This window comes from Caretta caretta, chromosome 1, assembly GCF_965140235.1.
Source record: "Caretta caretta isolate rCarCar2 chromosome 1, rCarCar1.hap1, whole genome shotgun sequence".
Classification (NCBI taxonomy): Eukaryota; Metazoa; Chordata; order Testudines; family Cheloniidae; genus Caretta; species Caretta caretta.
The window spans coordinates 112614473-112628923 of record NC_134206.1 but is presented as its reverse complement, the minus strand read 5'-3'; the positions used below and the strand labels follow the sequence as shown (position 1 = coordinate 112628923).

The 14451-nt window shown below is 37.2% G+C and overlaps 1 protein-coding gene across 3 annotated transcripts in view; it reads left to right on the top strand.

Annotated features, from left to right (window-relative positions):
* Window positions 1-14451, top strand: part of RASA3 (RAS p21 protein activator 3) — a 266350-nt gene that overhangs the window by 236089 nt on the left and 15810 nt on the right. For 2 of the 3 annotated variants that reach the window (XM_048856255.2, XM_048856250.2), the window contains exons 9-18: window positions 1778-1882; window positions 2458-2614; window positions 3483-3631; window positions 6450-6564; window positions 7442-7516; window positions 8150-8273; window positions 9462-9568; window positions 10811-10888; window positions 11898-11975; window positions 12543-12616. In XM_048856255.2, coding sequence (XP_048712212.1) covers window positions 1778-1882; window positions 2458-2614; window positions 3483-3631; window positions 6450-6564; window positions 7442-7516; window positions 8150-8273; window positions 9462-9568; window positions 10811-10888; window positions 11898-11975; window positions 12543-12616 — 1062 coding nt within the window. Of the gene's footprint in view, window positions 1-1777; window positions 1883-2457; window positions 2615-2786; window positions 2840-3482; window positions 3632-6449; window positions 6565-7441; window positions 7517-8149; window positions 8274-9461; window positions 9569-10810; window positions 10889-11897; window positions 11976-12542; window positions 12617-14451 lie in introns of those variants that run through there. The other variant, XM_075130061.1, reaches the window with a different exon arrangement.

Here is a 14451-nt window from a genome sequence, read left to right as displayed (position 1 = left end):
CTCCTCTCCCCCACCCCCAGGAAAACTCTGTTTTTCTTCAGCATATCACCTTCCATTTTAAAAATAAAAAGTAAGTCTCTGTTGCAAAGAAAACCTTCAAAGTGTAAAGGAACTTGTGCAGAGACAGCTGCCTGAGTTTGCAGAGAGCCTGGAGCAATACTGTCTCATTCATCTCACTTGCTCCTAGCTCAAATGCCAGTAGTTATACTCTAAATTTCAATATTGTTAACCCTTTCACAGTATATGAAAGCATGTATGAAGAGAGAGAAAGTATAATACAGGGATTTATACAGAATTTCCCAAAAATGAGGGAAGTGGACATGGAAGATGTATAAGCCTTTGACTTTACAGAGTGGGACAGCAGGAAGTATGATAGGTTTCATTTTCCTGAAGGAAGGCTTGGCTTCAAGTTTGGGAATCGCTGCAATATACAGTCTCTCCCTCTTTGACTAGAACATCACCCCACAGGCCAATAGTTGATTACTGCTAGTAAACACTCATATCAATGATGGGGATGCTTTCCAACAGCACCAAGATTACTGTATGCTCACATATATAGGATGATCATCTTCTCATTTTTTGAAATAGCAGTGTATTGTCACTGAAGAGGTAAATACAGAGCAGTGGTTCTCGACCATGTGTATGTGTACCCCTGGGGGTACTCAGAGGTCTTCCTGGGGGTACATCAACTCATCAAGATATTTGCCTAGTTTTACAATAGGGTATGTAAAAAGCACTAGCAAAGTCCGTACAAACTAAAATTTGATAGGCAATGATTTGTTTATACTGCTCCTGTATACTATACACTGAAATGTACGTAGATTATATTCCAATTGATTTATTTTATAGTTATATGGTAAAAATGAGACAGTCAGCAATTTGTCAGTAATCGTATGCTGTGACACTTTGTATTTTTATGTCTGATTTTGTAAGTTTTTAAGCTAAGTGAAACTTGGGGGTACACAAGACAAATCAGACTCTTGAAAGGGGTACAGTAGTCTGGAAAGGTTGAGAGCCAACGTCATAGAGAATAAATATCTGTCTTGAAACTACCATCAGAAGGTTTAAACTTGAAAACCATGACAGGGAACCAATAACTTAAATTCTAAAACAACAAATGCATGGTAACTACTGACAGATAGTTAGCTAGTGATTTATAGTGAGGTGTTTGGGTATCTGGGATGAACACTATGTAATGCTAAGCCCCTGTGTTTAGCAGGAGAATTACTATATCCAGATGTGGGGGGAGCTTTCTCATTGATGTTTTGAATTGATCCTTTTTTGTTTAGGCCCAGACTCCTTGGCACGTCCTGTGTGAGTAACAGGCCAAAAATAAAGGGGTTACAATATCTGAGTTAGAAAAAACAAAATTGGAAATAGTGTGGCTTGGGAACAGAGAAGTAAGCAGTTTTAATTATAGTACTTTATTCCCAGAACTGTGAGTTTTGACATCCCAGCAGTGGACCTGCACCTGTGAATTGGAAACATTTCTGCTGCTTTTGAAACTGTAAATGCTTGTGAAGAAAACGGATGAGGAAAGGGTATCCTAGGTTTCTGTCCACTGACTTGTGCAGTTATGAATTAGGAGATTCCAACATTGTAAGATCCTCTTTAACTCCTTGGAAACCAGTATAATATGTTTTGGAACATACTTTTCTGACTCATACATAATGGATGAAAAATGAAATTTTAAAAAAAAGAGAAAAATGGCTGTTTTGTTTTTTTCTTATATTTTCAATATGAATTTCTTTTGATTTTTGGTTTTGTTTTATTACAGAGTAGACCTTTGGAATGCCAGCAACTTGAAGTTTGGAGATGAGTTTCTAGGAGAACTAAGACTTCCATTAAAATTTCTCCGACAATCCAGCTCTTATGAAGCATGGTACTTGCTATTTGTTTTTCTTTGTCATAAAAGGAAAGGTACTGTTTTCAGTACTGCACATATTATATTTTTACTACAAAACCATAACAGTAACTACTGTTGTGTAACAAAGTGTAAACGTATTTAACTTCCATCTAGTTTCCCACATGAAAAACCTAAGCCAAAATCTTCAATTACCAAACTATCAAAACAAGGATATTGAAATATGTGAAGCATTGTTTTGATGGCATAGTTGTTGAAAATTTGGCTTTTTTTTTAATGTGTGTGCAAATTAGGTGGGAATTCTAATACATTTATCTTTGATGTTATGCACTGCAATTCTGCAGTAATGCCATAATTTTATTACTATATGGGATTTTATATTGTCTTAAGTACACAATACTTTTATGATCAGAACTTTCCCTAGTAAAGTTGATGCAAAAGGAACTGGTGTGCATCTTTGGAAACCTAATTTAGAACATCAAAAAGTCAATAGGTTTACAAATGTTATGTGTGTACCTACATATTATATATATTCATGTATGGCTTAAGAGCTTTTTTGCTGTTTCAAGACCAACTATTTTTTTGCCTGCCAGGTATTTCCTGCAGCCCAGAGATAATGGCAACAAGTCATTGAAGCCAGATGACCTTGGTTCCTTAAGGTTAAATGTGGTTTACACTGAGGACCATGTTTTTTCCTCAGACTATTACAGCCCACTTAGAGACCTCCTGTTAAAATCTGCAGATGTTGAGGTAATTTATTTGCGGCTGCTTGTTGTGTACCTGCTGATTATCCTCAAAGCCCTCATAAATATTTGTCAATTTACAAGTGAGGTTATATAACTGAAGTTGCCAGAGATTTCAGCTAATCCTTTTTTTTTTTTTTTTTTTTTGCACTTGAGACTTTTATGAAGCTGTATATCCCTTGTGCTTGTTTTTGGTCCGTGCAGAAAAGATCTGTATCTGCACGCACTGATGGTAAGTGCAGACACACCCAGCTACAGCAGTGGTTATGAGAACCCACATGTACTCCTCAACTGTCTAATCCTAAATTTGTATGCAAAATAAACTGGTTGGGTTTGATCAGTTGCCTTTCTTTTACTAGAAAAGAAATGATTTACCTGCTATTATGTAGAAAAAATGTTTTTTTGTTTTTTTGTGCGTGTTAATCCTAAAATGTGAAATGGGATGGGCTAAGTTTGAGATCAAATCATCCAAAAAAAAAATTCACTGTTGTACTAGACCATTTGTTTCCCTAAAGAGAACTGTATTTAACTTCTTTGATTGTAGCTTAAAAAATACAGCAAAAAGTTCAGGGTTTTATGTCCAGTATTTCGCAAGCAGCTGCGATATTCATTGAAACCAGATATTAACAATAGGAAAACAGACACTGCATTGTCATTGTTTTTAAATTGCTGCCCTCTTGTGATCAAAACTTACAACCAGCAGACAAAGTGGAAATTGAGACCCAGCCATCTCACAGGTCTGTGTGACGGGGCATTGCAGATAGTATGTATGGTACTGTGTGAGGAGTCAGTGTGAAGAAAAAGAAACTAGTGTTAATAAGTGGTGATTACTGTAGGTACCCGTCTCAAAGTTTTTGCTTCTCTCTATTGTTCAGCCTGTTTCGGCATCTGCTGCACATGTGTTGGGTGAAGTTTGCAGAGAAAAACAGGAAGCAGCCATTCCTCTGGTTAGGCTTTTTTTACACTATGGCAAAATTGTGCCTTTCATCAGTGCAATTGCAAATGCTGAAGTGAAGAGAACTCAGTAAGTACCAAGAAACCACTCATTTTTTAAATAAAATTTCAGATGTTGTTATAATGTCATGCTCAATTTATGGAATCACAATGGCTTTTTTTAAAAGTAATCATTATTATTATTTAGTACTTGTACTGTGATAGCACCCAGGGGCCTCAGTCAGGAATCAGGGCACTGCACAAACACATAATAAAAGACAATCCCTGCCATGGGAAATAGGTGAGTTAGGGCTTCAGAGAAGCCCCCCATAAACATCACACAGCTACCTCATTATCCCCCTTCAAAACTCTCCTTAGAACTTTCCTTTTTTATGATGCCTCCAAAAAAACTGACAGCAGTTAGGCCACTGGGATGCTCAGACCACAGCCCCTCATACTGACCAATAGTCTCGTTGTTTCCTTCTTCTCCCCTGCCAATCTGTATCCATCTGTCATCTCTTGTTTCATGCTTGGATTGTAAGCCCTTTGGGGCCATCTTTTTGTTCTGTTTACACAGTGCCTACCTCAGTCAGTTCCTGGTCCATGAGTGGAGTTCCTAGGTGCTATGATAAATACAAGTAAAAAATAATAATTATAATAATCAAATCCCGCAATAGTTTTAGCAGTTCACAACAAATCATTTCAGCTTCACAGCATGTATTGATAAATCATCTATTTCATCGTAAAATAATTTGATTAATCTTATTTATATAAGGAAAAGGCAAGTTTCTCCATGGAATCATATGAAAAATGATGCTTAGGGCAAGTCTTGTCTGAGCATCTAATTTTACCATATGGAAGGCTTTACCACAAACAGTGCGGTGGGACATGGCCGTGGTGAGACAGCAAATAGGCTCTTCCTTACCAGTCACAAATTCCTGGCATAAACAACTGTCAGAGGATTTTGTGTAGTGCCCATCAATATAGCGTCTAGTATCCATACCAAGTAGATAGTGTCTGAAATTTGTTGCCATTTATGGGGTTAATGACTTATGTCTATAGACCTCAGGGTCTCAGCCTATTGCCTGGAGGACAGTTACTGCCATTAAGGTATCAATTGCCACAGACAGAACCAAATGAAGCCTTTGTGGGGAGTCTTTTCAGACAGAGCAAGAACTGAAGTACTCTCCCACCTGTAGGGATAGTCCCTCTGTGCAGGTTGAGGCACTTTGGTTAGGATAATGTGAGGAAATGTGTTCTTCCCCCAGCCTGCCATGTACCTGTTCATGAGACATACTGGGCTTTTCAGGGCTTTCGGTCCAGCACTTTCACAGGCAGTAGGTTTACTTTTTAAAAACAGAACAGTGAACTCAGCCGAAGAACTCACCGTAAACTCCCTCTTTGTAAACGGATGCAATCGTAAAAAAATATAAACTATTGAATAGATGCATCATTGTGTGTGAGAGCAAATAACTGAAGGCCCAGTTGTGCAGGTGCAGCTTAGGTAATGTGCATGTAGAAGGCACAGTCAGATTTATAAATAGCTTAAATTGTCCCTGCAAATAACTGTGGATGCAAAATGAACCTGAAATTATTTGTATACTTTAACTTGTGGGTGCAAAAAAGGAGCCCAGTGAACAACAGATTGCAAATCTGATGTAGACGCTAATGGCTGTTTGCAAAATTAAGAACCAGTATGTGTGAATACACTTGTTAACTGGTCTTTTTTTTTTTTTTTTTTTTTTTAAAGACTATTTCAGTTTCTGTGTGCATGCTTCCTTTTATAGGGCCAGCATACCAACATTGAAAAAACAGTTGAGCAAAAGGGTCCTGCAAGTCGTACTCCGGTTTGGGAGTGGCCTTTGTGGGTTTCCTTCATACATGATTTAACTCTTGCTGGCCAAGCTGTATATCATCATTAAAAACAGCATATCAGTGGATGATGCAAAAGTAGGAGACTTGTGAGAAAGCCACACAGGAGAAGGAGTGAGAATGACATTCTATAGATAGTTATTTTTATCTTCATTAATATTGTCTTAAGAGAGCAATACTATGCCACACCTAGGAAGTGTGCCATAATAATGTGGCGTGTTTCTCAGAAAGATTGATTTGAAAATATGTAAAAATGCACATTTCTGGAGGTCATTCACAAACCTACAGGCTGTAATCATGCAAATATAAGGTTAACAAAAGCTACAGCTACTCATCTGCAGCTTTTTATGTCCCCAGTCCTGCAAAGAGAATTGTGCAGGCGGCTCCGCACTGAAACAAATGTGGGGCTGTGTAGGCTCAAGGGTCCACTCGCACGGTTCTGTTTGCAGGATTGGGGCCTGTGTATTTCATAACATACAGTATTCCATCAGGCATGGTACTGTAGTTCAGCCACAAAAGGTCACTTGGGTCATACAATCTTATTAATCACCCCAAATATGCCTTTTGTAAGAGGAGTTAGCAGATGGAATCCAGTGCCCAATACAGTCATGAGACTGAAATGGCTGCCTCCCAAGTTCATGCTGGGCAGTAGTGCATGAAAGCACAGACATTTTTCACAGTTTTTCCATTAGGTTGTAAGCTCCTTGCGGCAGGGTCTATGTCTCAGCATGTGTTTGTGCAGTGCTCAGTGTAGTGGAACTCCTGTGCACTACTGTAATAAAAATTATGAAGAACCCCTGAAAATTCTCAGACCTTCTGACAACCTTATGTTGATGACTATTGTTTTTCTGTGATAAGCTGGAAATGCACCAAACCTTATACAATGCATTTCATGGCAGCCCTTAGGCAGGGATCAAGGGGAATATTCGTGTGTGCATTCAAAAACAGCTTTTCATCGCTTTCACTTGCTGCTTTCGTTTCCACATGTTAGTGATTTATTACAAAAGACTAAATTATAGAAAATTGTTCCCTTCCAGAGACCCCAACACCATTTTCAGAGGAAATTCATTAACTTCCAAGTGCATTGATGAGACCATGAAACTGGCAGGGATGCATTATCTTCAGGTTACACTAAAGCCAATTATAGATGAGGTAAGAGCAGATTCAGAACACTTCTTTTGGTAAAAGTTCAACCTAACGGGCCTTCTAGGAGCAGATATTGCTGATGTCTTGCCCCTTAAGATTGCTTTGCAGGACTAATGTCAAGAGCTTGTTTTTACAAGAAAAGCCATGTGGTACTCATTACCCATTGAGTCACCAATTCATGAACAGTGGACTTTCATTAAAGAAAAATAAAAAGTGTCCATGTGAACTGTGTCTAAAATAATCCTCTTGTCTTTTAAAATAAGTCATTTAGGTTCTGGAAAATGGTTAAAAAACAAAAGAAAAGCCTAAGAAAATAAAAACTGTGTGCAGCAGAAAACATTGGCCATAAATAACACACTTCATCCTGTCGCTTTAAATGAATATGATTATTCCTAGATAACTGCATATGTGACAGCTAGCAATGTGATGATGCTTTATTATCTCTCCAGTCCAGTATGGCTCTTCTTTTTTTTTTTCCCCTTCCAGAACTATAATTGAGCAACAATTTCAGACCACAGATTTCCTTTAAGTGATTCAGCACTATTGTACCAAAACAATTACTATGATGTCTCATCAGGAAATACTATTTTCCCTAAGAATAGTTTTACAATACTATCTCTTTGGAACAAGAAATGTTTTCTTAAATGATGATCTTGTTTGGGAGAACCTGGTGAAAACTTCATCCTTGTAGATGCAGGATATTGCCGAAAAATAGAATGTAACATTTTGGCAAAATTCAAAATCTTGACGAGCTGATGCGTGATGTCTTGCCAGAAGACAAAATACGTTACCCAAGAAAGCTAGCAGTCTAAATCCTTTATTTTAAGACTTCTTCCACCTGAAGATATGCCAGTGTACTAATTCTTCAACATGTTCTTTCTAGATCTGCCAGCTCCATAAACCTTGTGAAATTGATCCTGTGAAGTTAAAAGATGGTGAAAACCTGGAAAATAACAGGGTAGGCAATCAGATTTGCAACTGAAAACAAAATCTCTAATTATATTGAGTATTTTGTTTCCCTTACTGAGGTTCCTGAACCTCATTTGGTGGTGTAAATTAAGCTTTCATATGTTAGTAGCCACTGGAAGCCTTAGCCTCGTAGAAATGTGTGTGATTTTTTTTTTTTTACATCAGCTTCATGTTTAGTTGTATAGCATAGTACTGAAATGTGATGTTGTCTATTAAATGTAAAATAGGCAAGGAAGAATAGGACTTGGTTTTCAATCGACTGCGTAAATATCCAGTATAATAGAAATGAGGACTCCTTAGCCAATTTTTCCAAAGAGGGCGTAGAAAATGGTTTTGTAGAAGAAATAATGTGCTTTTCGGAATGAGGTCCAATTTTGAGTGTGTGTGAGAGTGGAAAAAGACACTGTGCTTTCAGCTTTGTGCTTAGAAATACACCTCACCGCAGAGTAGGGTATCCATTGAATCTGGAACTGTGGCTTTTTTATATCTTACAATTTATTGCAAATATAATCTACTATAGATGCCATTGTAGAAAGTGTAGTAGCCCTGTTTTCCATCGAAGAGAAATGGTGCATTTAAAACAAAACAAAAATAAATTTTAACATATTGCTAAATGTTTCAGGAAAATCTGAGGCAGTATGTTGACCGCATTTTTACTGTCATAACGAAATCTGGGGTGAGCTGTCCCACAGTGATGTGCGATATTTTCTTTTCACTGAGAGAGTCAGCTGCCAAACGTTTTCAAGGTGAGTTGCTGTATGTAACTTCTTGTATGTTAAATCATTTTGAAGTATATAATTTTTATTATCTACCAGTTTACATTATCAGAGTTACAGGTGTAGAGGTTAAAAGTATATTTCAGATTAGAAGCTATCTGTGAAGTGTTTATCTATACTGTGTTTACCTCAGCTCTTCCTTAAAATTTGTTCTATTCTACTCTGAAAGTGACATGATAGAAATGGCATTGAGGGGGTTCAAATGTATGTATCGATGATTTCAGATCAAATATGCTCAGTTTACAAGTATAGAGATTTTTTTTTTAACACAGCTGGCCTGCAAACTCATTATCAAATCTCAGGTTTTTTCAACCCAGGCATTAGCCTGTAATAAAAACCAAATTATAAATTATTGACACCTATGCAAGGCCATTGCCTTCAGTGGCTTTGCATAGCTACCACTGAGTAGAACTTAGTAAAATTTGTTGCAGATACACAAGAATAAGTAGAATCTGTTTCACTTCTTAGCTGCATTACCTCTGCCAGAGTAAAAAGCAATTTAAAAAAGCCCCAATCAACCAACCAAAAATCAATTTTTTGTCACTAAAGTAAGCAGAACTAACTCTTCATACACACAAGGAGCAGATCAGTTGAGTAAGAGGGTGCCATTTTATAGTCACTTTGAGAATAGAAAATCTCAAAATGAAATGCCATTGATCGCCATATTGTGTTCCTTATCCATTCAATTTATAATAATTATTGTTATAATTACTATTCGTTACTTATTTTACAATAGTGCCTGGGGGCCCTAACAAATCAGGGCCCCTTTGTGCTAGATGCTAGAGATAAATGGTGAGAATCAGTCTCCTTTTTATAATCCGTGTAAATGAGTCATATGTTCCAGTTGAGTACCAAAATCTGATATACAAACTAAGCATTTCCTGCACAATGAGACTTTGTGGAGCTCTCTGCACAGTTGTGTTCTGTTTTAATGGGGCTAGCTCTCACCTGGATATTTTCATTACTTTATCAATAGCTAATATTTGGCTCCAAATGGCCTCCATTATCTCATTTGCCCATAACTCGGGAATATGTGAACTTCCAGCACAGGGCTGAATTAACTATCAGAAGGTATTTTGACAGTTTTACTAGTACTGAAGGTGCTCTTTAAAGTATTGTTTGTTGGGATAATGAGTAGAATGGTTTCTCTTGTTACAGGTGACCCAGATGTACGGTATACAGCTGTAAGCAGTTTCATTTTCCTGAGATTCTTTGCTCCTGCAATTCTTTCTCCAAATCTCTTTCAACTTACACCACACCACCCAGTAAGTACAGTATTGATCTATCTAGGTTCATATGTGGCCCCATCACCATAGTATGAGTGCCTACCAAGTGTTTTTTTTTTTAATCTATTTTCTCAACACGGAGGAGAAATAGCTTGATAGTTCTTGTCTGCTTTCTGTGTTAGCAAGCAGATGTGTTAGGTGGCTATGTTTGTGAAGAACTTAGACTTCCCCCCTCGATAAGCTGAAGTGAATTTTACATTTAGTTTTGAAATTGAGCCCAGTGGTAATTCTCGTCCCTCTCTCTCAGAGAGGGAGTTCTGTAATCTAGGTCCAGCTCCTATGAAAGTTCTGTCTCAAACACTCATGAGCCTCCCCCTACTGGTCAACAGTTTCATTGTCCAGCTGGGTAATGCATACAAGCTTGTGTTCTTTGCTAGTGCTCAGTGCTATCAAAGAGAAGATTGATTGTGGAATTACCTACTGTAAGAACTCTACATATGGGGCCCAGCATGCTGTGAAGTGTTACATAAACCGGAATTGTATCGCCTCATTCTTTTCTTGTGCAAAGTTATATGCAGTAATAGGGATTTCAGCTGCAAGAACTTTGTTAAAAACATATTAATTGCCTTAAAAATTAAACAGATTTTGTTTACATGTTAAAATGTTCTCCCATTTCTAAATAAGTGAATTTTAAAAAATGGTCCTATCAGATACACTTCCGTGGGATAAAAAGTGCCTTCTGGTGGTCAGAGGTGACTTTGAGGAATAAGTTGTTAAAGATTCCACGAGAAAGGGTACAGCATAATTTTTTAATGGGTTGAATATTACTGTGGCCTCTTGGCCAAATTTCTTCTCTTAAGTAAACAGGTTCTACAGTAAGTCAAAGGAACTGCAAACTATTCTAGCAACTGTGGTAGCTGCTCCATTTTAATTGGATTCATTACTTCAAAACCCTTTGAGATCCTTTGAATAGTAAATGTGTTGCCCAAAACCTAAACCTTTAAATATTAGTATAGAAAATAGTCTTCAAGCATTCACTTAAAAAATGAAGCAAGGATTCTTTCTTGTTTGCTCTTCAGAAGCAAAGGCAGGAAGGTACTCATTACAAAGTCTGTCATGCTTCTTAAGGCAGCAGCTTTCTTTCTATAAAGTTTGTGAGTTTTTAAAATTTTACACTGATTGTTGGTATGAGTGAAATAGAGAACAGAAAATGTGTGTAGTGCTCTGTCCCGTGATTTAAACATCAGGAATATGTAACACCATTGTTCTCCCCCTTCATAGGATCCTCAGACCTCTAGAACTTTGACACTTATCTCTAAGACCATACAAACATTGGGCAGCTTATCAAAATCTAAATCTGTAAGTGTTTTGTTTTATTTCTTATTTTGTGGGTTATGTTGGCAAAATGTTGCTCTTTATTTCCTTTTTAAAAGCCGATTGTCGCTTTATTATTGTAATTAAATGTTTGGAATGGCTACGTAGTACCATATGCAAATCAGTCAGTGGTAAGCCATGCTAGAGTAACTGAATTTATAACCTGCATGCGAATTGATGGCAAACGTTTTCTTATTTGAACTACATTTTTAGTAAAGTGTGACATGGTCTTGGGGCTCTGGGGCTTTTTGTGAAGTCTTTTTGAAAAAATGCCACATTGAGAGGTGCCAGCACCTGGAGAATGAAATACTGACCTTATACACATGGTAGCAGCCTTGCGGTATTTTCTATGCTGCCTCAGCAAAGTATTTAAAGCCTGATCTAGATCTAGAGGAACCACCTCTAATGGTGAGGGATAGTGCGCTTCTCGTGCCATTTGAGCTCTCAGCCAATTAGTGATGATAGCTGATCGTGGCTTTTTGATGTCTGCTAGAAATTTGAAATGAGAATAATTTGAGCCAGTAGGCCACCAAACAGTTATCAGATGATAACATGAGGCCACTGCTGACCTGGTCTGGATTCACACCAGCAACCTGTGAGTGAGCCTGTATCCCATTTACAAATCTCTTGAGCCCATTCAGTTCCTTGTCTCTTATTATTTTTGTCAGATTGTTTTGGGAGCATGACTTTTAAAAAATAGCTTGAAACTTTTACAGAATGTTATAGTAATTCTATTGAATTGAAGATTTGGAATGCATTCTGCTAACCCACATTTATTTTAGAAATTATTTTAGTCTGAGAGCTTTCTCGATATATTCCATATTACAGCCAAACAACCTGAAAGTAGCTTTGATTTCTTTCTCTTTTTTACAAATAGGGAAAGTGGTGGTGGTTTGAGTAGGGAAACTTATTTTCTGAGTCTGTTGATGTTAAGATTTTATGTATAAGTTGTATTGGAAGACACACAAATATTGGTTGGTTGTTTGCATTTCAGGCCAACTTCAAGGAATCTTACATGGCCACTTTTTATGACTATTTTAATGAGCAGAAATATGCAGATGCAGTAAAAAATGTAAGTAACAAGGCAATGCATCAAATACATATTATACTTATTGAAGCTGATGTTTAGAGGCATATAAGTAGTGTAATATTTACACAAGACCAAACACTCTCAAGAAAAAACAGATTCAGTAGCAGTAGTACTCAAGAAATATGCAGTGAATACAGTGCACATAAAATTCCATAGCATTTGTTGGAAACCACACTTCTTAAATAACACTTATGGAACATTGGGTCAGATTTTAATGCATATACACATTCCATGTTATCCTGCAAGCCTTCAATGAGAACAGTCTGGTCCAAGACTAAATGAAGGAGGTTGAGTAATAAAGGAAAAGGAGCATGAAGAGGAGATGAAAAGTGGGGGCGTCTACCTTTTGTACTTAGGGGCACTGTTACATTTGAGCTGTTCTTAATGTACCATCCAGAAAACCTTCCCAAATTCCCTAATTGTTTGCTGTATTCTTTTTTCAAATATTGTTAGAGCATTGTCTTGTACTACAGTAATATGTAAATATAAACATTTTGATTTGGCTTCTGTTGTACCCATATTTTATCCGTATGCTTTGTCCCTCTTAAGTTCTTAGATTTGATTTCATCCTCTGGAAGGAGAGATCACAAGAGTATAGAGCAACCCATACTGCTTAAAGAAGGGTAAGAATGTGTTCATAGTAGAATTTCTTGTATCTCTGTGTGTTTTAGTACCATTGTAAGGCAGCTATCCTTCCTCCCCACTATATTCATATGTTACGAGGAAAAATATAAAGGTAGAAAAATGTTGCATTGCTGTCTTTATCCACTGTGGCTGCTAGTTTATTTTAACATCCTTTCATTTGATCTAAACGCTTTAATTTCACATGTGTTCTCGAATTTTTGTTTAAAAAAAAAGCCTATAGAATTTAATGACCACAATTAATGCAGAGTTAAGTTAAACTGCCCCTTTGTTAAAAGAAGGTTAAGGTTGTGACTCAAACTAACAACAGCTGCAAAATTCCATTCCGTAGACAGACACTCAATACTTTAATCATGACACTGAGGAGTGGGCAAAGCCTTCTGATGGGTTTTGCCATTGCTGTTGTGCTGTAAAATCCAGGTGCTGATAATCTTAACTAATTTTTGTAGAAAAATGTTTAATATGCATGTACAGTGGAACACCTTCAAATCTCAGTATCTCTGCTTCTTAAGACACTTTCCACACACTAGTTGTCATATGGACTAATTGCTGGCATTTTTCACTTTAAAAATGAGTCTGTAAAAGCACCTAAGTACAGAGTATAGGCAGCTAGATAGTTTCTTCTGAAATAAAACCTTTTTGAGAATTTCTCCTGAGCTTAGTATGCTAAGTTGCAACCTAGAGTAAATTTTCACAACAGATTTTATAAATCACTAAATAATAACATATTAGGTTTACATTGAAAATGCTGACAACTTTTACCTGTGAAAGTATGAACATCCCCTCTATTTAGCTGGTACAGTTCACCTCACTTCTGTGATAGAGTCCCCAGAAGTAGGCATGTCTGTTTTAATTCTGTGCATTATCATTCTTTTGCTTTTTGAAAATAAATGTATAATTTGTAACTTTTCCCCTCTGACTCTTAAACATGACTTTTCTGCCTCTGTCTTTCTTTTGCTCTTGTCTGATTTTTTTCTGTCTTTTCTTGCTCGGCCTGCTGGCTGCTGTTATAAGGACTCTTAAACTAACAGTAAAGAAAGTTGATGGTAATAGTTCGTGCAGGTAAGATGGTAGGGACAGCTGGTGCTTTGCCGAAGCTACCTGCTGACAGTGTGTCCTTCCTTCATAGCAACAGACATTTCTGACTTAAATTTGGGAAGGATGTTTTCTCTGTTTAATAACGCTGAAATGCCCAATGTAAAACCAACAGAGAGAATTTGTCACATACATCTCAACGGTGCCTATTTTTTTTTAAAAAGATGCTGAAAATGATAAAGTACTTTTTATCTGTAGGCAGAGGCTTCAAGCCCACTGAAGTTTATTTAATGTTTAGTGTACAAATTCCTAAAACCTCATTGCGAGTGATTAAGATGTCAGCGTACATCTTCTATTGCACTGTTTCAGCAACATACAAATAAATTGTTTTCAAGGTTAAAGAGTGGGATGCAGATGGCTAGGTCCCCTGCCTTATCTTGTAATTGTCATGCCTTATCATTAAAAAAGGCAAATTATCTCACAACCATCAATCTGATTATTTTTCCAGAGCAATTATCTGGCTGTTGAGTGGGTTTTCTATACGCCTTTGCTCTGCTTTTTTTAATTAAATTTAATTTTAATCTTTTTTCTTTCTGTATAAAGAGCATCTGTAACTCACCCTGCAGAGTGTGCACTTTTGATTGACCATCTAGTTCCCGAGATGAGTGGGTTAGCTGCTGGCCTGTGCTTTGCCGGCACCAAGCACGCCATCGCTGCTCAACCAATAGCTGTTGGGCTCTTTCCAAAAGGAAGAAAACTGGAAGTAATTTCTCCTTGCATA